Source organism: Miniopterus natalensis, chromosome 2, assembly GCF_054644295.1.
Source record: "Miniopterus natalensis isolate mMinNat1 chromosome 2, mMinNat1.hap1, whole genome shotgun sequence".
Taxonomy (NCBI): domain Eukaryota; kingdom Metazoa; phylum Chordata; class Mammalia; order Chiroptera; family Miniopteridae; genus Miniopterus; species Miniopterus natalensis.
In genome coordinates, this window is record NC_142082.1 from 6,450,596 (window position 1) to 6,477,214 (window position 26,619).

The 26,619-nt window shown below is 42.3% G+C and overlaps 1 protein-coding gene across 1 annotated transcript in view; it reads left to right on the top strand.

Moving 5' to 3' along the window:
• TENM3 (teneurin transmembrane protein 3) overlaps nt 1–26,619 on the top strand; it is a 539,046-nt gene that overhangs the window by 369,198 nt on the left and 143,229 nt on the right. Inside the window, exon 4 of the mRNA XM_087814069.1 lies at nt 7,886–8,123. Coding sequence (XP_087670195.1) covers nt 7,886–8,123 — 238 coding nt within the window. The remainder of the gene's footprint in view (nt 1–7,885; nt 8,124–26,619) is intronic.

Sequence of the window (26,619 nt, forward strand, 5' to 3'; positions counted from 1 at the left end):
TTTTATTCCTTTGACCTTTCTGATTCTTGTTTTCTTACCTGTTAAAGGAAAAACATTTTCTCATCAGACATACATGATTGTGTTCTTACTTCCTATGGTTATGGTCTTAGTTGCTACCAAGGCTCTTTGGGTCCTTTGTTTCCCTCATGATGTGCCACCCTGGAGGGAGTGATTTCTTCCCACCATTAATAAGTTTCCAGTTAGCACTTCTGTGTGTCAGGCACTGTATCTATGACCTCCTTAAAATAAGCACAATGAAATAAATGAAGCTGGGGAGACAGGGAACTGACTCAAGAAAATACCCCACTGGAAAATACACATCCCACGAAAATACATGTCATATTTATTGTCATTTTTCTGCATGACACCTCTCGCCTCCCTGATTCATAACAGCGGACTTGTTAGGGAAAGTGTCAAAGTTTCTTTTTTCCCCCTGCAGTCAGTGAATATGTCCCTCCTCTGCTAGGAATTGGGGTTTTATAAGTGGCTTAAACTGGAATCGACCCCATTAGCAGATAGCCCTTTTGTGGTCTATGGGCCGACGCACCTTATTAGGTGTGTACCGTGCCCCAAGTTAGTAGCCCATGCTGAGAGGGTTAGGGACGGCCCTGAATGACACTGTTGAGGAGCTACATTGTTTGATGGTAGAGGGCTGAGTAAAATGACCAATATCTTCTCTATCTGATATTTAATTAATATAACATGAATTTTTTAATCATCTGCTATAATTTTTGTTCAATTTACCAAATAAAAACAAGCAACTGTTAGGCTGCCGTGAAAGTTATATGAGCGGTAGGAGCTTGCAAAAAAAAAAGACAAAAAGTGAGCTGAGTAACGGCACTGGTATATGCATAATTTCTACGAAGCATAGTGCCAAAATACTTCTTTTAAAAAAGGGAAGAATATTTTGAAAAAAGAACCTATACCTTTTCTTAAATATTTAATTTGGAGCATTTCTAATCATAAGCTTTAAAAACATACTTCATTTGATAACTGATAATATATACCTTATACAGTACCTCATATCTTATATAATTATACTTTTTTAAGATAACTTAATATTTATTTATTTATTTTAAATTTATCTTTATTGTTGAGAGTATTACAGGTGTCCTCCCCAAGTGACCCCCTCCACCTCGCTCCCACCCCCTCCCTAGGCCTTCACCCCATTATTGACTGTGTCCGTGGGTTATGCATATATGCATATCACTTCTTTGGTTAATCTCTTCCCACCCTCCACCCCCCTTCCCTCTTTCCTCTGAAATATGATCATCTGTTGCATGCGTCAATGTCTCTGGATCTGTTTCCTTTGTTCATTAGCTTCTACTTAAAGAAGACCCTTCAACATTTCCTGTAATGCTGGTCTGGTGGTGATGAACCCCTTTACCTTTTCCTTGTCTGAGAAGCTCTTTATCTGACCTTCAGTTCTAAATGATAGCTTTGCTGGGTAGAGCAATCTTGGTTGTAGTTCCATGTTTTTCATCACTTTGAATATTCCTTGCCACTCCCTTCTGGCCTGCAAAGTTTCTGTTGGGAAATCAGCTGACAGTTGTATGTGTGCTCCCTTGTAGGTAACTAACTACTATTCTCTTGCTGCTTTTAAGATTCTCTCTTTGTCTTTAACCTTTGGCATTTTAATTATGATGTGTCTTGCTGTGGGCATCTTTGGGTTCCTCTTGTTTGGAACCCTCTGTGCTTCCTGGACTTGTAAGTCTATTTCTTTCCCCAGGTAGGGGAAGTTTTCTGTAATTATTTTTTTCAAATAGGTTTTCAATTTCTTGTTCTTGCTTTCCAATAATATGACTGTTGGGCCTCTTGAAGTTGTCCCAGAAGCTCCTCATACTATCTTCATATTTCTGGATTCTTTTTTCTTTATGCTCTTCTGGTTGGGTGTTTTTTGTTTCCTCATGTTCCAGATTGATGATTTGATTCTCAGCACCCTCTACTCTACTGTTGATTTCCTGTAAATTATTCTTCATTTCAGTTTGTGTAGCCTTCATTTCTGTTAGGTATTTTATTAGGTCATCAATGGTCTCAGTTGTTTTCATAATACTATTACTAATATGGTTGAGCATCCTTATAAACAAAATTCTGAACTCTATCTGTTAGCTTGCTTGGTTCTATTTCATTTAGTTCCTTTTCTAAAGATTTCTTCTGTTCTTTCCTTTGTGACATGTTTCTTTGCCTTTTTGTCAGCTTCCAGGTGTTTGTTTCTATGTATTAGGTAGAGCTGCTATGTCTCCTGGAATTTGTAGAGTGGCTTTGTGTAGTAGGTGTCCTGTAGGGTCCAGTGGCTCAGCCTCCCCAGTCACCTGAGCTGGGCCTTCTGGGTGCTCCCCTGTGTGGGCTGTGTGCACTGTCCTGTTGTAGTTGAGACTTGGTTGCTGTTGGCATCACTGGGAGGAACTGACCCCCAGGCCAATCAGCTGTGAGGACCAGCTGCAGCTACAGCCAGAGAGCTGCTGTGCTGGAGACACCCCTATGGAGCAGGATTTACTTCAGTGGGGCTTTGGTGTTCACCAAGTGTGCCCCTGAGTGTATCACTCGTGGATGTGGTAGGGTTGTAATCCAGCGTGGTCGAGTCTGACCACCAGGTGCACTGTCTCTGGGGCCTCCCGGGAGGTGCAAAGTCAGCCTGTGCCAGTGCCTGGCCCAGGGCCACCCAGCATGAGCTACTCAGCAAACCGTAGTTGGCTGCTCCTTGTGCTGGGCTTGGAGGTGCCCAGGAGAGGCCCAGCTATGAGCCAGTGCAGCTGCCGCTAGTGCCAGGCCTGGGGCCGCTTATCAAGCCGTATGGGGCAGCTGCTGCTTGTTTGAGGGATTTTAGGAAAGTCCTAAGCATGAGGCTCGAGGGGCCACTGGCACAGAAAAGCCCCTGGAAATGGCCCGGATGAGCTGCAGGTGGGGAGGGGCGGGGCCTCCGGGAATCACGGGGCGGGGCCAAGGTGTGAGTCAGGTGCTGGGGATTCAAATATGGCGCCTGCCTGCCGGCTGTGTGCGGGGAGGACTCGCCACAGGAGCCATGGCCTCCGCCAGCCCTTCTGCCCGGGAGGAAGCCACCCTCCAGCTCTTGCCCGATTTCAGGCAGGTCAGTTCCTCCCCGAGTGTCCCGGGTCCTTTCCGGCTGCTGCCCGGCGCTGGGCTCAGAGGGAGCGTCCGAGTGAGTCCGCGCCGGGCCCTTTAGGAGGAGCTGCTGGGGCTCCCTCGGCCTCCGCGACCCTCAGAACACCCCCCGCTGGTTTCACAGCCCAAAGTTGTGGGGACGTCTCTTCGCTGCCCTGGAGTCCTGGGCTGGGGTCTGCTGTGGGGCTGGGACCCCTCCCTCCTCCGGGAAACCTCCGCCACCGAGATTCCCTCCCGGGTTTCACCCGTGGCCATGTCTCCGGGATCCAGCCCCCATCTGCCCGCGTCTCCTCCCCTCCTACCGCTCTCGATGCCCCTTCAGCTCCCTGGTTTTGGGGCTTCTGTTCAGCTGGATTTCAGGAGGCTCTGAGCGATGGTGGTTCTGTATCTTTGTTGTAATTTTGATGTGGTTACGCGAGTCTGCGGGTGCAGCTGTCACCTCCGCCGCCATCTTGTTTCCTATATTTAAAACTATATTTTATATACTCTTTCCATTATTTTCACATCTTCGAAGAAGGTAGATTTTAAATATTGGCGCATCTGTCATGGTTCCAATGTATTCCTCAAATCCAATTTCTGGGGTGAGGGACATGGTACCCAGCCTGGATGAGATGACACCCCCCAAGGTGCTATTATTATTGCATAGATATGTCCTATCATTCGGCACATTTCTAGGCGTCTTTTAAGTACAAGGCTTCGTGAAGGGAATGAAAAATCCAGGGAAACTCAGGTTAGAGCCTCTGCCTTTCAGCATCTAAGAATTTAGTTGGGGAAATGTTTGCAGTTACCTTACAATTAAAGGCATCGTGGGCAGGCTCCAGTTTTTACCACTTTAACCTCTCTTCATTGACCTCTTTACAAACCGCCATTCCGTCAACAAATATTTATTGAGTGTCTATCCTGTGTGGTCTTTAGGGGGTTCAAAAGTGAATTCGTCATGAAGTTTGCCCATGGAGACTCTAACAGGCGACATGAGACCTATAAGATCAGTTTTAATGCAGAGAGGAAAGTGAAGAGAGCCATGAGGAAAGGGAACAGATAAAATAAGACTCAGAGAAGAAATAACTGACTTCTACTCAAAGAGAACCGAAGGGGCGACATCTTTCTTAGAGCTTAAAATTGATAGGATTTGGGTATAGAAAGATGAAGGAAATGTCTTTCTGCTGAGAAGCAGGTAAGCGTGAGTGGACAGGTGAGGGAGATACAGTGGGGACGGCAGGCTTGACTCGGGCGAAGATACATGAGGATTCATGGGGAAACATTTGCAAAAATATTTGGGCTATCTTTAGACAAGTATGACATTCACCTGTGGAGTTCATTGTATGTGTTACAGGCTTGAGGAAGCCATTGAAGTTTCCAGGAGCGAAGTGACATGTTGAGAGCTATGTTGCAGGAACATTAAACCTGGTGACTCTGCCAGGTCTACTCGTCCCATCTATTACTAGGTCATTATTTTTTTCCTCAGGTCATTGCAAAGCCTATATCCACGGATTAGCTTCAGGTGAAGGGTGCAGATGATGTTTTGGTTGTTTAGTGTGGATTTGCCCACCTGTGTTAGATCTAGGGGTTGGTCTCCAAGTCTAGCCCCTGCTTTCTGTTTCCTTGCGTCAGTTTTGAACCTTGGCCATAAAACTTCCCCTGGACTCAGTTGTTCTTCCTGTGAGGATTTAAAAGCCAATTCTCTCTCTGTTGTCAGTGCCAGCAAGTTACACTTTTCTAAGCAAACTTTTGGCAACTAGATCATTTAGGACGAGATTTGTATCCTACTTTAAAAATATGTAGAACTATACAGCAGTCATTCTATCCACTAGCCTCGCATCAGGCTTTATCTTACCTTTCCCACTTCCAGTTTCTGTTATGACGTTTAATTTTATTTTATCCTATTATCCTGAATAAGTTGGCATAGATAAATACATTCCCCACTAGTTTTATGTCCTGTGAGTCCGAATGTCTAGAGCTAGTGTTGACTTACAGCCGAGTCCTCAGGCCTGCTGCAGAAGTTAAAGTTCTGGCCATTCGACTCATCTACTCCGCCCTTACTCTGTTCCATCAAATTTCAGATTACCCGTAGCTTCTGTTATCTGGATGTGTTTCATCAGTAGTTCTCCTGATTATTTAGGCAAATCATAGGAGGTCCCAGCAGACAGAACACACTGTGCTAAGACAGCCTGGACAGACAGCTGGAAAGAACATGGATCTTTGCGCAATGCCTTGTACACCATACCATCTCAGCCCATACTTGCTGAATGAACGACTGAACCTAGAGAAAGCCATAGTAGCACGATGTTTGAAACCTCACATGGAAGCTTTCTCCCACTGTTTATATTTTTATTTGCTTTAAGTTTAAGAATCTTAAATTCAACATATTGAAATACGTAATGACAATGTATCTTAAAGTCATTGAAATTTCAGTAACAGTCTTAACGTCCATAGTGCTTGACCATTTGCACAGTGCTTTCACCTGTTATGACGGCATACCCTTGGAACCTAGAGGCCTGGTAAATGTTTGTGGGATGACTGAGTGAATAAATGAATGAATGAGTGCATTTCAGTGAATCCTTAGATTGCACTAATAGCTAGATGGGGCAATGTGACTTGCATATTACAGATGAGAAAACTGAGGCTCCCTCTCATGATGCCTGACCAGAGTTAGGAATTAAATGTGGTATTGTGACTTCTATTACGCTGCTCTTTCCTCGACATAGTATAATATCTAATATATAATTTATTCAGTATAGCATACATAGAATATATATAGAATTATATAGTATAAATTATATATTCTCTATATGATATATAGAATAAATTATGTATTATATAATACCACTCTTTCATGGAGGCATGCTTAAAAACATGAAGTCATCTGACCCAACCCTCTTCTTTTGAGACACAATCTTAGGACTTTTTACCTTGGAGTGCTTCTGTTTCCATTCCATAGACACCAACCTAGTCTGGGCCCTGGTAACTGTAGCTCATTCTACATCCAATAGGCAGCTTTTTAAAAGGTTCCCTAACGACGCCCACAGAAATTCTAACTGTATGCAGGATGCTGGGGAAGGTGCAGCTAATTGATTACTATGTACACCTGAATAACAAATCTTCTCTGAATTTTAAACTGTTGGTTTCATTTTTTCTAACACCATTAAAACTATGTGCTATTTTAACTCTGCCATTCCCCCAAAGGCTAATTTCAATTTAACTGAGACTTAGACACATAATTTTTCATGAGCACCAAAGCAGTGGACTGAGAAAGATTTCCCTAGTTCCTAGTATGAGGATCTTCAAGAATAGAGACTGGGCAAGGAAGCCACTGTTTGTATGTTTTTCAGACTTTTGTTCGTCTTTTCAAGAGTAAGAAATTACTAGTTGTTAAATGATACGATGTGGGTTACTAAAGAGCAATAGGAACATGCAGTAATTACTGATATTATATGCTACAGAAGGAGTTATTTTAATTGTTGTACGCTGTAAAGAGGTTTGATAATATGTATTTAAACTATTACATATCATGTCTTCATTTCGTGCAACCAGAATTACAGTCTTTGACTGTATTATTTGGCTTAATCACTGCTGGAGTTCGCATTGTAGATGAAAGGTAGTCCCTGTGTTTCCTAGTCTTTTTTAATATGTGCATTTATATTAATAGCATGTTTAATACATCACTTTAAAATCATATTGCCCTTTGAACTACCCTTTAGTAAAAAAAAAAAAAAATTGACATCTTTGTGTGTGGAACCATAATAAGTTTAGCATTAAATTAAGGAATCATCTGTCTGTTTGCTAAAATGTAGTATTTGTGAATTCTAGCACTTCCGAAGCTAGGTAATGAGATTGAAAAGTAGGTCTCAGAGTTTGTGAACTTTAACTTATGACTTCTTAGCTTTAGGGGATTCTTTCCCGGTTACAATCTAGCGCTGTGTTTCTATTTGGAAGTTGCCGGATCCTTTATGATTCTGGTTTAGGACAAAATGTCTGGACACTGACACAGAGGCACAAGCTGCTCTGGTCACCTAAGACTTGCTCCAGAATGCGGTTCTACTGCTTGCCGTGAAGTTGGCGAATCTGTTCTGTGTGTGTTCTAATGGCTGTAACGGTCATTAAGTCTATGAGCCTTCTGACGTCGTAATCAGATGTGATTCAGTCTGTTAAATATCCATGAAACAACATCTGCTTCACAGAGTGACCTTCGGCTGGAGAATACTTAGCGTCTATTAGTGGATTGTGGGGCAGATCTGCCGCCTTTGGCATGCACCAAACTGGAGTCATCGACTGCTGTTCAGCAGCTAGCTTGTAATAATTTATTGCAGTTAAATAAAGCTTTAAAAAAACGCTATTAAATAATTGTTGGGATTATATGCGTTTTGAAAACCTGCATGTTCTACCGAAACTACCCATTTAATTTCAGGGTTGGTTTGTTTAAAAAAAAGCTGAAAAATAAAGGCGCATTCGGGGAGCTGTCAGATGCTGTTTTCTGTAGGTGTTAATAAAGCCAGATAAAAAAAAAAAAAATCTGCAACAAATTAAAACCAAAGGCAATTTTGCCATCTGTTGTATATTAATTAGAACTTTGTGTATCAAGGGTAAATTTGCTCTTAGAGAATGTCACTGAACACTCGCTTAATAGAAGAGTATGGAAATTTATTAGGTTGCAGATTTATATGCAGTTTTTTATTCTAATTCAGGTGCAGCGGATCCCTAAGAAATCGGTAGTATGTGGGTGTGGATGCACAAGTATATAATGAGTTTTCTTTTCTGTTTTCAGAGCAACCTGCAAACAACCAAGGCCAGTCCACCCTGCAGCCCCTGCCGCCTTCCCACAAGCCGCACTCCGCCCAGCATCACCCATCCATCACTTCTCTCAATAGAAACTCCCTGACCAATAGGAGGAACCAGAGTCCGGCCCCGCCGGCTGCTTTGCCCGCCGAGCTGCAAACCACACCCGAGTCCGTCCAGCTGCAGGACAGCTGGGTCCTTGGCAGTAATGTACCACTGGAGAGCAGGTAACTCCTCCCTGTGGGCTCTGGGATCCCCTCATTATCCGGGTCACCGGGAGAATGCAGAGTCTATGGTGGTCGACAGCATTTTAAGATAAACATGTCCAACCCTTTTCTCACTAAGAGAAATTTATCAAACATATGTACTGTTTAGTCTTTTCTGAGACTGTTTCCAGGTTATTGGTAATTTTTTTTATTGCTGGGTTAATGTACTTTCCCTTACTACTGTTTTTTTTTTTTCCTTGTGTACAAATCATCACACGTGTTTAGAACAGGATAGATTTAAAAGGTGATTCTTCAGTGAACATGTGTAGCATCTACTTAGTACTAGACACCCCCACTTTCGCTGACTGGATGTGTCCGTTACACCGTAAATTCATCATGGACACCCAAGGATGATACTTGAGCACAAGTCAGGTGACTGTTCTTTGGGATATTTTAGTGTCTTGCGGTATGAGGGGGATGGGACCTGTTCTCCATCATTCTTCCCTAAGATGTCCCATTCACTCTTAGTTCTGTTAGGAAGTCCTTCCTGATCATGATCCGAAATCGCCCTTCCTGAAACGTCCATCCTCTGGTTGTAGTCATGCTACTAGGAATCTAACCATTCGAAGTCATTTCCCCCCACTTCTATGAGACGGCTCATCTCGGGCGTCTCTTCCACGGCTTCGCCAGCTGCGTGCTCTTTGCACACACACTCCGGTGTTTCCGTGAACTTCTCAAATGAGGACTTCAGCACACGTGGGCCCGCAGGTGACGACAGCCCATTCCTACAGAAGTGCAGATCAGTAAGGGCTAGTCCGTTTCATTATTAAATATCTCCAAGTACAAAAAGTTTACCTTCTGTCTTTGGACAGAACCTCAACAGCCGTGTCTCTGCTACATCACGTGTGGCACAAGCAGAGAGTGTGGGGTCCCACCTCATTGCTCTCTTATTGGCAGCTTTGCAGCAAAGTTGCCCTAGCATTCCCGTGAGTATTTAGTTCTACTCTGCCCTAAGTTCCCATTAGACTCAGAGGAGAAGAATCATCACCACATAAAAGCCAGACATAGAGGACTCTGGACACCCTGGGAGACTGTCCCCTACAGTCCCCTGCTCTGCTCTGGGGAGCACCCCCCTTCCTGGTCCTCGGATGTGAGCATTTAAGTTAGCCTTTGGATGAAGCAGAGGTCTCACTGTGCATGAATTGAGCTTTTTTTGGCCATTAAATGCAAGATCTAAGCCATTTTTGCCCTGAGGATGAGCTGGCAGGAGGTCCTCATAGTTAATTGTCAACAATGAAAATCTTGCCATCTTTTCTTTTATTCTTCACCTGAGAACAAGGTTGCAAGGTACTCTTGTCTTTTTATCTGCAGTGCTGGTCAAGAGTAGTTGAGTTGTGTTGTTTATTTGGTATTATTGAACACTCTTCGTGAGAAATTAGAAAGTACAGGAAAAGAGGCAAAGGGCAAATTTCTTCACTTAACGTGGAGTCATGTGTACAGATCTTTCTCCCCCAGGTTATTAGCACAGAGCTAAATTTACCCAGTGTCATTAATTAGCACCCACTGAACAGCTAATCAACACTGATTCACTATTGTCACTTGGAAACATTTTATTAGGAAAAAAGTAATTTTACAGTTGAGTCATCAAATTGAATGTGGATAATTGCATTGTAGTTGACAGTAATTGTTTTGACAAATATTTATGAAGTACGTCCAGTTAAGTCGTCGGGAGCGTGTTTAATTTTAGGGATGATTCTCTAGCCCAGGGGCCGCAGAATGTGTGTGTCAGTGGGAGAGTCGCTGCTCCTTGAAGCCATGTCTTAGAGAGAAGAGATCTGGAATCATTTTGGGGAAAGATACATCCTTCATATTGTACTAATGGATTTTGGTTGGTAAAAAGTCAGGAAAGAAAGTAGCTCTTTAGAGTACAACCCATTGTAGCTGAATGTGAAATTGTAGCTGATTTCTCTGTACTCAGAAATCACTCTCAGGGTGACAGCAAAGCAATACCATTTGAAATTCCATTTCCAAGCAGTACTGTTATTGAACCGTCAATGGAATTATATTTTATGCTTTTATGAATTGACGTAGGTAGAAAATCTACCAGGTGATATTATCTCATATATGTATAAAGAGTAATGAATCTAAAAGTTGTACACCATGCTTTAAAAACGTTAATTTGTAGTGTAGTGTGGTTGTTGTTTTTTTTCATTCTCAATATTCACACCTTAAACTGTCGCTGATCAAGAGGCGTGGCATTTCGGCTGCAGGTGCAGGTGGCACCAGCCTAGCAGGAGTGAAAATCTCACAGGCACCCACACAGGGCAGCTGCGGCTTCGCTGACAGTCTCGCTCGGCTGGAGCCCCCGAGATGAAGAGCCAGCCGTATTTATCGTATTTATCATTGATTTTTCCTTTTCCGGTGAAGGCTCCCTGTTGAGCATGTTTCTCGGGCTCAGTTTCAGCTACATTAACAACTTTATCTAGACTTGTGTCTGCCATTAACAAGTTTTTAATCTACTGTGTCGTTTCATCGGTGGTAATTATTTCTATTTTTACATACACTCATTTTACTGATTCTCCCTGTTCTGAAACCGCCCTTTAAAGGAGATAAGCTATAAAGTATCAAATTCCTGATGTGTAGCTAAGAATCTCTATTTTTTCCCCTCTTTGGCTCCTCCCCTTTTCTCCTGTCAGCATGTATTGATCGCAGTTGGTTACAAATCCGCACAGAACCATCCAGGAAAATTGCAGTCACGTGTAGACGTTCGGTTTATGTAAATTGTAGAGAAGACATCAACTAGTGTCTGCCTTGTCCTATCTGTTTTAGTATAGTTTTCGTTTTGATTTATTTTTTATTTTTAAATATATCTTTATTGATTTCAGAGAGAGGAAAGAGAGGGAGAGAGAGAGACAGAAACATCAATGATGAGAGGGTCATTGATCAAGCCCACAACCGGGCATGTGCCCTGACCGGGAATCAAACCCTGATCGCCTGGATCCCAGGTCGACGCTCAACCACTGAGCCACGCCCAGCTGGGCCGTTTTGATTTATTTTTAAAAAAGCAGTTTTGTCCAGCAGCAGTCTCTTGCTCCCCTAGAAATGTGTATTTCCTTTCTCATGAATTTCACATTCGCCGCTGCTGGGGACAGTCGGCATCATTGTGTGCTGTACGTTTCTACCCAGCAGATAGACTAGTTCTTGGTCCGTAGTCTCGGGTGACTTTCACGTCTCCCGCCGTCACAGCCAGAGCCACACGAGCATGTGCGGCGGATAAGCACGTCTCCATTACGGTCCCCGCAGCTAACAGTCGGTGCCCCGGTGGAGCTCCAGCACCTGCGTAGAATTTTCCCTATGATTCCTTTTCTTTGTGCTCCCTGTTTCTTCTATTTTCCGCGATTCACTGTCAGGCCATCGGACAGCCTGTGGCTTCTCCTCTGTTTACTTTATACTTGGGCTGCTTCGGTGCATAATAATAGCTGCGACCAGACTCTGGGGCAGCCGAGGGACCGCTTAGCCTGACCCCGCATCGCGCGGCTCTTAAAGGTGCAGCGCAGTAACTCTCGTGGCGAAGCCCTGACCTTCAGCAGTTGTGAAGTTAATTGCCTGCGAGATCCTCATTTATAGTTCCCTATTAGATGTTAACAAAACGGTTCGTTTGTAGCCATTTAATAAAACATTTATTAAAGTCTTGTTTTATTATGGAGTGTACTTTGGCATGGATAGTTCATTAGTTATGTTCCCCCAGCCTTTTACCTTGTAGTTCAGTAATGCTTAGCTAATTATTAATGTATGAAATTACATATTAAGTTACCTTTTTATTATTGCATGTTTAATTTAAATATCAAGATATCCTGGGCTGCTTTAATGGGAAATCAATGGCTACATCTTTAAAAAAAATTAAAATATCTAACCAGAAGTATCATTTGCTAAACTGATATTCCCCCTTTTTTTTTTTTTTTTTTGCCTACTTTAACCTTCACTGTAAATGGTTCTGGAGAAGGGCAAGACCATCACATGAGCATCAGGTCTGAGTGAGCCTGGCCAGTTAGAATCTAGGCAGCAGCCTCCCCGTTGTGGCCGTATAGTAACCAGAGGAAAGCTTTCTCGATTGAAAAATTGTACCTCCACCCACGTGCCGATAACCAGATACCTTTATTTAGGTGCTAAGTAGTAAGACTCTCCACAGTTGAAGATATTCAGTAAAATATCCCTGGGAAGGCCACCTGCTGACTTAAGTCTACTGTGTGAGGCCTAATCCTTCCGTTCAAGTTTGGGGAGACCTCTTACCCGTAGGAAAAGAGAATATTACAGAAAATGGAAAGGAGATGCAAAAATGACAAGTCAGGTTACTGATCACAGACTCCAAAACTGGACTTGGGCCTAGGCTAAAGAATTCTTAATTAATCTTTGAGAGTCTCACCATCTCCATTTGTTAAAAAGAAACAAACAACAACAACAAAACTAAGCTCATCTATGATTACACACTCATAAGTAGTAAAAACCAGTTGGGTCCTAGATATTTTGAAATATTTCATCTTTAATGACTTATGGTATTTTTTAGAAGGCCTGCAAAGGGATGTGTGTGCACCTGTGGAGTAGCAGGAAGAAAGGGAACAGTGAGCTACGGTGTGCAATGACTTGCTAGGAGGTGTTTATTTATATTTAAGGCTCACTTCAGTTAGTGGTTTACAAACGTTGTCTCAGTGAGAGGAAAAGTCCTAATTTAGTGCCTGTGCACTATGGGGACCGTATAATTTATCCTCAGACCAGGACAGTTTGAGAGTGAAAGGGGACTGGGGACAAAATTACACTGGAACGGCAGGCGTGTGCTGAGGCCGACCCAGACAAAGGGGCGTGGGGTTAGCCTGCTGAATTTCATCCCCCAGGGTAAGGTTGCTTTGAAGCCCGTTCTGTCTTACACCTAAGAGAAGTGATAGGGGAGGGGTCCGTGAGAGGGGCGGTGGGAAAGCAGCCTTAGCCGAGTCCAGGTGTAGGTGCGCCGCCCAGCTCGCACTCCCAGTTTCCATTGGCAACTCATGGCAAATATGAACCCTTCGTCATCCCCTCACAGAAGGAGCTTCTGTCGACCACCAAAACGTGTAACTCCTAAAACACGACGTAAAATATTTGTCTTTTATTTTCTTCTCACAATGTTAAGAAAACAAGTGGGAGCATATGTTGAACTTAGACGGAGTGACAATTTTTTTCAAAATATTCAAATTTAATTTTTCAAATGTAAAATGTTAGATTTAAAGGTAAACCATATATTCACTGAAACGCAAAACAAAGATAAAATTTGGTCCTGAATTTACTCAAAGAACGAGCATCGGTGTGTCTCCGCCAGCATTACAGTTTGGTTTCCAAAACCAGTCATTGGAATCGAGACCTCATTCTACAAAGTATGAGAAAAAGATTCAGGGAGGATTGCTAAGATAGTGATGGCAAAAGTGTCATTTTTACATGTGAGATTATTATTAACCAGTGGTGATGCTGCAGCCTCCTGGTTGTTTAGAGGGCATTATGCTGATAATTAAAATGAGTCAACCCCAGGAGTCAGTATTGCCATACATAGTCATGAGTAAATCTCAGCAGAACTAGTGGGAACACAAGCACAGATTGGCACCATGAGAAGAGCATGTCTGTGAAGCCGGACAGACCTGTTTTTAATCCTAGACCCATCATTTAAACTATGTGATCACCTGCAGGTCGTTGAAATCCCAGGTCAATTTCAATGCGGTAATACCTGCTCAAAATAGTATTGCAAGTATTAAATGAAATAATGTAAGTAAAGCACGTGGCATGTCGTAGATGCTCCATAAATTTTTTAAAAATATGACCAAATAATAATACTAATAATAATTACAACCATTGCATAAGATAAAATAACCTAATTGATTAACAGTTGAGCAAATACCTTTTATCATCAAGTAGCTCTCTCCTTTCCAATGGATAAGAAAAGTGTTTGTTGTAACTGGAGCATTTACAGTAATCACAAATTTACCTTTATGTTTTATGTAAGCCAAGAATAAAACCTCTTGGTTTTTCACTGTTCCTGTCACTCAGCAAAAAGTAGGTGACTTTTTGTAGGAAGGAACCCCAAGTCTGCTACTTTTGTTCTTGAGCAGAAAAAAAAAATCTTCAAATGTTCATGAAAGGCAATTCTTCATATCCTTGAAACGTGATTAACTGAAGTAGTAAATGTTTGGGGTGAGCCAGGGAAGCCTTGATAGATGAATTGTCTCCCCATCGGTTAGAAGTTAACCTCTGCGTCTATCAGGTATTTAGAGCCTTAGGCGTCTTTTGAGCATGGTGAAGGCACTATGCAGTAGAGTAGGAGTGTTCTGGTGTGTAATCAGAGTGAACCAGTGTTTTTAACAGCAATTAAAACACCAAGAAAGTATGCACTAATCATTCCCTGTAGGCCTAAATGATTTTTTAAAGAGTGAATTTTAAGAAATTGCAAACACTGTGTACTCTGATCATGTTTGGTCTTGGATAACCAGGACTCTGAAATATTCATATGTGATAACCTTAATTTCCATAGGACCGAGGGAAGGGAATCCTTAACTACTTCTAACACATTTCTAGTCACTTCTCTGAACAGGATCAAAGTAGAGAGCCGCCTGTGCCGTTGCTGAGGTCTCTGGTCATAGCGAAAGACTGATTTAGTCCTATCTTTTCCTGAATGTGCTCTGTTCGTTTCAGGCACTTCTCTTCCTCAGCACCTGTTTTGTGAGATTTTTAAAAATTCTTTTACCCCTCGCTCTGTCTGTGAAAATGTTTCTGTGCTCTTTCATCAGTGCGTGTGTGTTTTATCTCTACTTAACATCATTGCTACATGGTGACTTTACCTATTCCTAGAATTAATTTTTGTCCATTTTTAAAACTGTGTGTTTTTTCTCTCTGAAATTTCATCTTCTGGCTTCATGACCAATTAATATGTACCCTGCCAGAGATAACTGCTTATCTTTCCCTGCGTTTCTTTATTTTGCCTTGACATAGTTTTGCCTATTTCATTTCCTTCTTTAATTTCAAGCCGGTTTTCTACACCATTCTCTTAGCCCCTAAGATTAAATTCTCGGACATGCAATTAACCAACAGAGCTTAATAAATTCTATCCGATAACCCCTCTGATTCTGCTGTGACCCTCTTTATGATTTCTTAACATCTCACCTCATATTCTGAACCACTTAAAATTCTACCAGAAGTCATCTTGTTCCAATTACATCGTAGTCTAAGATAATACCCCTTCTTTCCGGTCCTGGAGAACTAGAAAAAGCATCCATTTGGGGCAGACAGATCTGGGTTAAAATCTCAACATCCTACTGGCTGTGTAACCTTGGGCAGATTATTCATACGTTTTTATCTCCCCCCCCCCCCCAAAATGGGCTCAATAATACTTCACAGAGATTTTACAAGGATTCATTGAAATGTCATGTAAAGGTCCTGACACTTTAATTTCTTTTCTTTGTTCCTTTCGTATGCTGCACATTTAAAAGTATGATGATTGATTCAGTATTTATAAAGGTAAATGACAACTCCCAGGAACTTGCGTGTGGACTGATTTTTGTGGACAGTAGCCTTTTCAGCGTTGGAGATAGGTGTTTTTGTATTGTAAGAATAATCACCTACTATCAGTTTAATTGGGGTGACATCCTAGAGGAGATAGAATAGAAAGTAAAGACAGAATTTGTTTGAGAAAAAGGTAACAGGAGCCCGGCAGGCGTGGCTCAGCGGTTGAGTGTTGCCCTACGAACCAGGAGGTCAAGGTTCGATTCTGGGTCAGGGCACGTGCCTGGGTTGCGGGCTCGATCCCCAGCAGGGGCCGTGCAGGAGGCAGCCAATCAATGACTCTCATCATTGATGTTTCTCTCTCTCTCTCCCTTTCCCTTCCTCTCTCTGAAATCGATAAAGATATATTTTTTTAAAAAAAAGAAAAATATAACAGGAATAATACAGGGAGGGAATGATCTGAGATAGTGGTGGGGGAGTGATGTTTCATAAAATAAAGCCCCGGCGCACTCCTTTGCTCGGTAGGTATTTATGGGAGCCTCCCAGTGCACACTGTGAAAATTCAAGTCTGTCCCCAAGGACCCGGAGAAGGTGGGATGACTTTTGAGAAAGATGGGACTCTATTCCAGAACAAATTTCAGAATTGGAATTAATCTCAGAGACTACCTAATCTTTTTTATTCTTTTTAAGACTCATTGAGATTTAGAAATCTCTGGTTCTGTGAGTTTGGCTTTTTTTTAGATCCCACATATTTCTGAGATTATACAGTATCTGCTGAAATTTGGCTGATTTCTCTCGTGCTCTAGCGAAAGAATTGTAAGCTTTTGTTGCATTTTCACATTTTTAAATAAACAAAGATAAAACCCACTAAAATACCACATTTTGCAGACTGTTTATAGATGACAATCATTTTTCCTGGCAACAAAATCATATATTGATGGGAATATTTCCAAATGTAAGTTTTAAAACGTTTTTCTCTATACTAAGAGTTTCTTTAGAGAAAAGGTATTTTCTCACTCATTCCTGAATACTCCCTTTACCTCAAGGGACAGATTAATAATAATTTTTTTTAATATATTTTTAGTAGCCTATTACTACAGCCACTTGTCATCACAGAAAAGGTCAGCAAATTTGGAACCTTCTCCTTTTTATATATTTAACTCATTTTTAAGATTTATAACTCTTTGGAGTACTTTGCCATGAGTTAACTGACGAACATTTATGTGGTTAAAAAGATTTTCAGGATCACTGCAAAACACATCCCCAAGTCTTATGAAGACTCTTGTACTTACACACAAGCTGCACAGGCTAAAGGGGGAGGCATTACTGTCAAGTCCTCCGGACTCTTCTCTCGCGACACCTCGCAGCCATTGGTGACTTTGCAGCAAAAGGGCTGAGTGCAGGCTCCAGCCTCATCAGTGTCTTAAATATGATAAAGGCCTAATAAAACTCTTATTTTTTAGGTAAGCGATAAATACAAATAGTAGTTTTACACAAGAGTTAAGGTACATTCCTCATATAGAAACTGCTACTATTTTATGCAACTGGTTAAGAACATAGGTTTTAGGGCAAGACAGACCTGGCTTTGTCCCTGTATCAACTCTGACATATTAAGGCTCAGTGTCCTCACCTTAAAAAAGTAGACTTTACACACACACACACACACACACACACACACACACACAGGTGTGGGGGGAGGACTTTGTGAAATTTAAATTAAATAATATTTTATTTATACACAGTAAACAGGTGCTCACTAAGCTTTATTTGAATGCCTTTCCACTCTTTGGACTGGTGTTCTGTTTTGATTTGTTAACTACTGTTCAGCATTACCCATCTGGTGACAATGATGGAGCTTCAGCGTCTCTTACACCCTGAAATTCTTTCATTCTTCATGAACGCACGTCCACACCTTTTTATCGAGTCACACTTCCGTCTCAAATTTACAAAAAGAACTTTGCTGAAGACTTTTAAGCATAGATGGCCATCAATAACTAAATGAATTAATAATTAAGTAGATTAAGTTGTGTTCAAATAGCACATAGGAGTTTCAGGATGTTCTTTTTTCATTTCCATTTCAATTGAAATATATTAAGTATGTAATAACTACCCACAGTAGGTGTAATTAATATCTTAAAACATGTAAGAAAATTTGTAGCACAGACTCGTGCATCTGATGCCGTGGCTGTACCACTAAAATAAGTAAAATGTGGAGCAAAGACTGTTGAGCTATTTTGGCCTTCTTGATAAGAGTAAAAGAGTTCTGCATGTTTTCAGAATTAATGTTGTTCTGTTGTTCAGTTCTCAGTGCTCCCAAACAAACTCTGTAACATGACTTCGTGTTTGATTCTAGACACCTCTTAAGTTAAAATCAGTCATAATAAAAATATCTTGCTTCCTTTTGTAGCCCTATATATTTTATACAGCTTGGGTTATGCTTAAATTATATATGTCTCTTACGTACTTAAGACTGAAAGTAAATGTGAAAAATTCACTAAAATATATTTCCCACAAATCGCCTGAACAGTCTCTAGAATTTTGCCTCCCAATTTCCAGAGGTCAGTGAGCACATATTGTTGTACTGACCATGAACGTATTTGTATATTCAGTGTAATTACAAACTGATCCAGAGGTAATTGCTAAAGTGTATAATTATTCATACATTTACATGGCAATTGTTTTGGTAAAAGATTAAAACCAATTTTTGTCTCAGACCACTTCTTGTTTATCACTAATAGCTCATATTAACTCAGGTAATAGCCGTGAAACGGGTCTTGTTTATAAGCTTTTCATTTAAGACATTTTTCTCGCTGAGATCACCTCCTAGCGTGACAGTTGTCCAAAGATAATAGCACATCCATTCAAAAGTGGAACAGACTCGAGATCACAACATGCTACCAACACAAAGAGGAGTTTATCAGCCTCACTACTCGCTGTGTCACAGTCAGAGTCATTGCATAGCTGTTCTTTGTCTTCACGTCGAAATATATAATTTACATCCTAATGTTGATTACTCGCTAGGGGGACGTTTCATTTTCTTATTTAAAATGTTTTCCTTCAAAATGCATATGATAATGACTTTGAAAGTTATGAAAGACGAGTCATTTTAATTAGTAGGAGCCTAAAATATTTTCTTTTTACAATTCAGGGATGTATAGTATGTTACTTTCTATAAAAGACTTTCAATTAAATTTATTGTAATAAATGTATGCCTTTATATTAGAAGCAAAATAAGTCACCCATTTTGAACAGGCCCCCACCACTTCTTAGAAAATGTGCGCACATGTGCACATAAACCTTTTCTGGATTCATCCTATTAAAAAACAGCAGAGATTAAATTATCAAAATGCAAAGAAAAATATACTGAAGTTTAGGTAAATTGTTTCATTTCTTAACTGATTTACCATTTTATCAGGTCCTGAGACAGGCCTTTTCGGTTTTTAGATTCCATTTGCTAATGTCAATTCTTAGTTACAGCTTTCGTCAAGTACTAAAGCCACCGCAGTGGCTACTGAAGAACTTAATGAAAGGCAGGTCCTTCCAGTGCTTTTCACTGTCCTCATTTGAGTTAAGGGCTCTGGTAGGTTCTCCTGTGCCCAGCCTTGAAAGCATGTTTTAAAGTAATATCTGAAGGCCGAAAGAAAAACTTCCTCTTTAACTGTAATAATGAGGATTCAGTGTGGGGGGTTTTTCAGTTATTCTGGATTTCTGCTCCCTTCAAACCTCAATAAGAGAATTTTTTCGCCCAGCCAGGCGTGGCTCAGCAGTTGAGCGTCGACCCCGGGCAATCGGGGTTCGATTCCCGGTCAGGGCACATGCCCGGGTTGTGGGCTTGATCAATGACTCTCTCATCATTGATGTTTCTGTCTCTCTCTCCCTCTCCTTTCCTCTCTGAAATCAATAAAGATATATATTTTTTTTTTAAAGAATTTTTTCCTTATATTGTTTGGTAGATCAGAAGCTGCCCCCTTGGCAACCTTGTCAGGGTGGGCAGTGCATCCCTGTGGCCAGTCCTGGGGACATCCCCTCGATTGTCGCTACTTTGTTCTCAGCAGTTTAGAGGAGAAAAGTGAAAAGAAAGGGAAGTTGTGCAGAAAAATACTTTCATTTTTCTTCCCTTCAAAATAGCAGGTGTGTAAAGGGGGAAGGAGGCTGTGTGTGTGTGTGCATGCACACGCAGTGCTTTTGAAATATTGAGAATTGGCTTCCCAGGAGCCTGTGCTAAGCGGTGAAAGGAAGGGGTAGATGAGCTTCCTTTCCTGTGTAGATTTTAATACAGGTTGGAAATTGCAGCAAAGCTTTGAGAGGAGCAAGGGCCACATAAAAGCAGCTCCAGCCAGAAGGGTAAAGGAAGAGACGGGGCGCAATGTGCACGCAGGAAGCCGTGGGACCCTCGCGGAAGCTGAAACCCATGGCGAGCTACCCGCGAGGCTCTACGCGGCTCCAGGTCCAAGCACTGAGTTCAAAGAGAAGAGGGAGAGAGCCCCCTAAAGAAGATGCCTGCCCGGCCGGCAGGGCTGAGCGGCTGAGTGTCGACCTAGGATCCAGGCAGTCGGGGTTCGATTCCTGGTCAGGGCACAGGCCTGGGTTGCGGGCTCGATCCCCAGTCGGGCGCGATCAGGAGGCAGCCAATGAGTGACTCTCTCATCATTGATGTTTCTATCTCTCTCTCCCTCTCCTTTCCTCTCTCAGAAATCAATAGATATATTAAAAAAAAAAAAAAAAAAGGTACCTGTGGAATAAGAGTGTATTGGTGACCGTTTTAGAAACGCGTGGAAGAATAGCTGCAAATACAGGAAACAAAACCAAAAGACCAACGCCTGTGTCTCCCTTAGAAAGGCCGAGGAATGTGACAGATCAGCGCTTTTCAGCCTTTCCCATCACATGGACACACTAACCCCTAAATCCTGCAGCACGCCAAAAAATGCATTTGTTGCCCATGTGACAAAAACATAGTTATACTTTTCTTCATTCACATTGGACGGCTATTGTGCAGGCTGTTGTCATTTTTTTTTTTTTTTTTTTTTTTTTTTGACAGTCTCAGGGAAAAGAGGTCAGTGCCCCCGACTAAATCGTCAGGTATCGCATGTTTTAAACATTCTTGGGGCACAGCGGTTGGCAGTGACTGTGGTAGATTTAAAAGTAGCAGTGAGATCAGAAAGGGCGAGGAAGCTGACTTCCTAACAAACAGGTAGCGTTCAGAGGAGGAGCCCTAAAGGGGATATCGGAAGTACAAATTAAGAGAGATGACGTAAGACAGTGAAGAGCGCCTGAGCCGGTTGGCTCTGAGGCCAGATGGATTGAGCTTCGTGTTGCAGGAATCCCATTTGTTCTAAATTGACTACTGGAAATGAGCTGCCAGCAGTGACTTTCTAAGCAGGAGTCTTTTGAATTGATTTTCTGATTTGTTATACAGTCTTGATGTGAGCCTTGAAGTTAAACGGAAGCTAAGAAACTAATATGCCAGCACCTCACTGCAGTGGTCCTCAAAGTGTGCTCCCTGGACCAGCAGCCGCGGCCAGGCTTCCACCCCACACCTTCCGTTTTTGGGGTTTTGTTGGTTTTTCTTTAATCCTTACCAGAGGATATTGTTTCCACTGATTTTTAAAGTGAGTAGGAGGGAGGCAGGAGGAGAGGGAGAGAGAGAGAAACATCCATGTGAGAGAGAGACATCGATTGGTTGCCTCCCGGGCCACAACCAGGGCCGGGGATGGAACCTGGAACCCAGGTACACGCCCATGAGCGGGAATCGAACCTGCGACCCTTTGGTACGCAGGCCAACGGTCTAACCACTGAGCACCACCGGCTAGAGCCCAGACTTTCCGTTTTAAGGAGGCTTCCAAGGAATCCTGATTCAAGCGGCAATTTGAGAGCCACTGCTTTAACCTGCGGAATGGTCTCCGAGTGCATTTCCTCTCATATTGGCCACCTAGCCCTCGACTGTGTAAGTTCCCAAGGCTCTGCCTAAACCTGGTTGAACTGTTTCCACAGGAGAGGCAGGTGACAGCGTAATCCCTTTGCAGTCTTATGCAGATGCTAGTGTGGGTGGGCTTCTCCCTGAAAATTCACACTGCAAAAAAGCAGCCTCTGCAATCCCCTAGTTCAGGAAGGCGCAGAGCTTCTGAGGGCCGCCATGCTCCAGGGGGGCGGCTTCGCTCCAGGAGCTAGTATTAAGCACAGTGACTGCACTGGGTGTCTCTGGGTATCTGTCGAGAATCGGCTGCCGAAAGGTAAGGGAAACAAGCAGGAACCCAGCCTTGAATAAGAACAGGCCATTTTCCCTCTGGGCTTGGGGCTCGCTTTCTTTAGTTTTCTGTTTACTTAGCTGCCAGGAATTTTGTATTTCCATGCATCATTATCCAAAACACATCATTTAAATAAACTGCTTTTTTGGCTGCTTAATTAGTTATAAACACATTGCTAAATATACATTTAACAGATAATCCAGTTGGCTGTGGAGTTTAAAATTCAGACTTTGATAGTGAAAATTCTAAAGACTTGCGATCGTGACGTACACGTGCTCAAAATGCTTGGGCAACAGTTAGTATCTTTCAGGTGTATCATTTTTTAAAATATATACTGACAAATACTTTCAGCCGTTTTAACTCCTGCAGTCTTTGATAAATATCCGCTCAGTGATAGACCAAGTAATTAAATGAATGCTAATGGGCAATATGGAAGGAAGATAACACAGAATAATTAATTTGTTGTGTATTTTGACAATTTTTGAAAAGTATTTTATCTTAAAGTGAAACCATCTATTGTTTTGGCACCTATCTAGGCAAACCACCTATTGTTTTGGCATTGTTGAGTGACTAAGACTGTTCTGAACTCAGTAGTTAATTTTAGCCTTCACCTATTTCCAGGTAAATTGAATCCACAAGTGTGGGATTCATTTGCTTTAGGTCTGAAAATGTCATTTTGGAAGAGTCGTTTGATGTTGGGGAAATCTTGTGAGACCTTTCGTATAAGCCTGTGAAACCGAGGAAGTTAGATTTTGCCTGAAGGAAAGGGAACTCATACCTTAAAATTTTTTAGCTCTTAAGGAAGAACTTTGGAATCTGAAAAGGCTGCGGATTTGACCAAGTCTGGCCAGTCTTTCTTCCCACTGGCACGCTGTCTTTTAAATCAGAGCATCTAATTTGAAGCTGTAGAGAAATTTTTTATTGATTTGCTTAGAAACACAGGTAGAAGGCAGGACACCAAGAGATTTTGTTTAAACATTTTACATATAGTTTGATGTAAATCACTTTCTTTGTTCAACGAGTATGAACAGGAGGCAGCATCAATATTTCCTGTGCAGTTCTCGTAAGATACAGCAGGTGACTTACAATAGGAATATTTTTCCAGGGCTCACTAATACAGGTTTCAGATGTGCCATAGGGACAGAAACTGAGCACTATAACTGTTACACTCTTTTTTTATTCTAATCATTTGCCTTGTTAATCTCGAAGGTTTTTAACACTGTATGAAACATTGAAGAAACAAACCTTTTCTATGAAGATAACCAATTATGAAGTTAATCTAATTAAAATTTCATTCAGTGGTTACACACTTTCCTTTTGACTTTTATTTTCTGTCCTAATGTCCCATTGAGGAAATGACTCAGACCACTTTCAATCATGCTATAATGCATTTTCCAGGGACACTTTTCATTTTGGCCCATATAATGTCCAATTTATTAAACCATATTTTCTTTAGGAGAGGAATGCCGCAATTATGTTAACCTCCTGAACAAAAGATTACTTTTATCCTGGTGACTCTTTTAAGCTTACAATATAATTATACATTAGAATTTTTAAAATTTTGTACTTGATGTTAGGGTCTCCTTAAATGAGCATTGATATGTAAGTTTTATGGTTATTACTTTGAAAGACAAAATCAAAAGTGAAGAATTACTAAGGAACAAGGCATATCTGCTAAGAGATGGAATGGAAAAAAACACAAAACACCTTTTAGAGGCAACGTAAGAGTAGATAGATGTTATGACTAGACCTGCAGAAGTAATTCAGTCCCGTATAGAAAAGGTGACATTTCATGTGAGAGTAGGTGAAGATTTGAAATGGAAATGTTACTTTTGCCTCTTGTCTGCCAGATAAATTAAAAAGAGGAAGTTGAAAACCCAGAACTCCTCCACCCCAGGCAAAAAAGAAAAGAGACAGAGAAAGAAATACTGTAAGGGAAAGAATGCGCGATTCTCTGACTGGCTGAGCGCTGGGCGGGACGGAGGAGTCATTGAAAATCACCCGTGTGTCCCTCAGGGACAGGAGAACTCACGGTGACCCAGAGGTGGGAGTGGGCAGCAAGAAGGATGAGCCGCTTCAGTCACTGTCCCTACTAATTTTGAGTTGGTGACATGACCCACAGAAAGATACACCAGAGAATGGGTGAGAGAGGTAACAGAAGGCGGGGTCTGAAATGCAAAGGCTGGTCCCCAGGGAAGCAGACCTTCCGACTCCAGAAGCAGAACAAGCAGCTATTAATTGTGCTCATACGGAGCCCTCCTTCCCCTCTATGGGTTTGTGTGTTTTTTAATAGATTTAGTCTTTATTGTTGAAAGTATTACAGATGTCCCCTTTTTTGCGATGTGGCGTCACAGCTAATGAAGCCACGCAGGCCCAGGGTTCTTGTCCGGTCGCCGTGGTTGGTAACTAGGATTCCTGGCGAGATTCCGGAGCCACGGAGCAGCTGCGAGTGTTCGCTGACCTTCTGTCCCCGCGCCTCTGGGGCTTTGAGACGGATTTTCCGTGTCCCAGTGTCTGATAGTCTGCCGTCGAGCGGGCCTCCAGTTCCCGGCCGGAGTGGAAGCGTGGGTGCAGCGGCCGAGGCTCTGGAGGCTGGCGTCTCGCGGGCATCGTTAGGGACATCAGGACAGAGCCGCCTGCCCCCGCCTACGATGGGAAACTTCTCCCAGGATTCACGGTCTTCATTCCCAAACGTGGTCTGAGTAGTGCAGGAAACGTCTGCCTTTATCTGCACACCTCGTGTGGATGCCGGTCACAGCCGTATGGGTTTGACCATTTTTGCAGTTTTTCGTATGTCAGAAGCATAGTCCCAAGGCCAAGAGTCAGAAGATGGGGACAGACAGCAGTGACACACGGATGCATGTGCCTTGTAGAGAGTTAGGTGATCGAGTCGTTTTCTCGCGCTTTCATACCATTTTCCTAGCTGAGTCTCCGTATCTGTTCGCTCATTAAGTATTCCTGGAGCTCTGGGCGTAGGCCAAGCGCTGTGGTGGTCCCTGACACAGCAAGAGAAGTCCTGGGCTTGAAGACACACATTCGTTGCCATAGGCACTTGTCAGTGTTACTTGTTCTGTGTGTGCAGTGGAAAGAGAAGCACTGTTGACTTTGGAAAGAAGACATCCTGTCTGAACCTAAAAAATAACACGGTTCCCACCCAATACGAAAGCAAATGTTCTCTCTAGTAAATAGGCGGACATAGACGTTTTGTCCTATTCTACTTTATTTCTAAGAGGCCTTCACAGGTGTATTTTAACACATCTATTTTAAGGCCTAATTTTACCTAAAGGAATTGTTCTTAGATGAATGACTCCATTTGTTCATTGGTTTCAAAATGCATCAATTTAAATAATCTTTCCAAATTCTTTCTGTACTTCCGTACTAGAAAGCCATCTGAAAATATTGAAGACCAGTGATTTTAAAGTACAGCGCATTGGTGATTTGGCTCCTCTTTCAGTGTTTTTATAACGTTTCTGTATTTATGTACAAACAGGTCCAGGGCACTAATTTGATGCCCCTGGTACAGGTGGTCCTTAGAAGAGGAAGCGTACTTCTGAGAGGGAGAGTCAGTGGCCAAAAAAGTCCTCTTGCAACAACACAAGTAAATTTATGTATGAGTAAGTTAGAAACTCCTTTAGGTAAAGCGGTCTTCCGTTCCAGTAATACTGATGATTAGTGTAATCTTGAATATTACATCATCATTTTCGACAACACCTCAAAGTTGCATTTTGCTCTAAAAAAATAATTTCGTAGTAATTCAAGCCTAGTCCTGGAAAGAGCAGTTTGCCAGGATCACCAAAGCAGATGAGCATCGTGTATGAACATCACAAACTTCAGAAGTTGAAACAGGTGTCTGGTGTGAAGTTGGCATGTGTCCGGCCTGTTGTCTTGCACACAGTAGGTACATGCTTTCAGTGTTAAGGCTAATAAGGTAACATAGAGTCCCACAGGCTCAGGTCCTAATCCCATTTCCCATGAAGAAACGACCCAACCCGCTTTGAATAAAACAGTAACATAGTTTCCAACATAGCTCTTCATTTTGGTCCCTGTAATTGCCAGGTTTTATTTACCTATTTTTTTAATTTATTGTTTTATTTACTTACTGTTAGCTGTGGGTCCTTGTCCAAGATACTTAATTTCTCCAGGACTCACTTTCCACATCGGCACAATGGTCACCATTTTATTTATTTTACAATGTTTATTGAGCAACTGCTGTGTTCCAGGAACTAAGTCCTGAAAATACTCAAGGGCAGTAAGAAGCCATAGAATTTCCATTCCCATGGGAGAGACAGGCGATAGATTTGTGGGGCGGCTCTAGGGTTCATCAACTTGGCCTGCTGAGCAGCTTTATTCTTTTCATATTCCCATGTTTTATCTGAAGCCTTCGTCCTTAGACAGTCAGACAACCTGGGTCTCCCCTCCTCCCTCGCTGCTGCGGGCACACGGGGTGTCTGGTGCCACTCCTCCAGGAAACCCTCGGGTTTCCATGCTCCGTGTTCCTTCATCATCGACCGCCATGTCCCTGCTGAGGTCGCCTGCACTCTCTCCGTGTGGACTCTTCAGGGCCAGTGGCGCATCTGCCGTTTCTGTGCCATTCCTGAAGCCACAGACTTAATTCTGCTCAGTATATGTCATGCTGAGATGCAGGAGCCCCAGGGAGCTCCCCGTAACCACATCCCCCCGACTCTCCACACATCAGTTTTCTCTGGGGCCCGGTTACCTCTGCAGGGCTCCGGCTTTCTCTGGTCCCGACACACCGG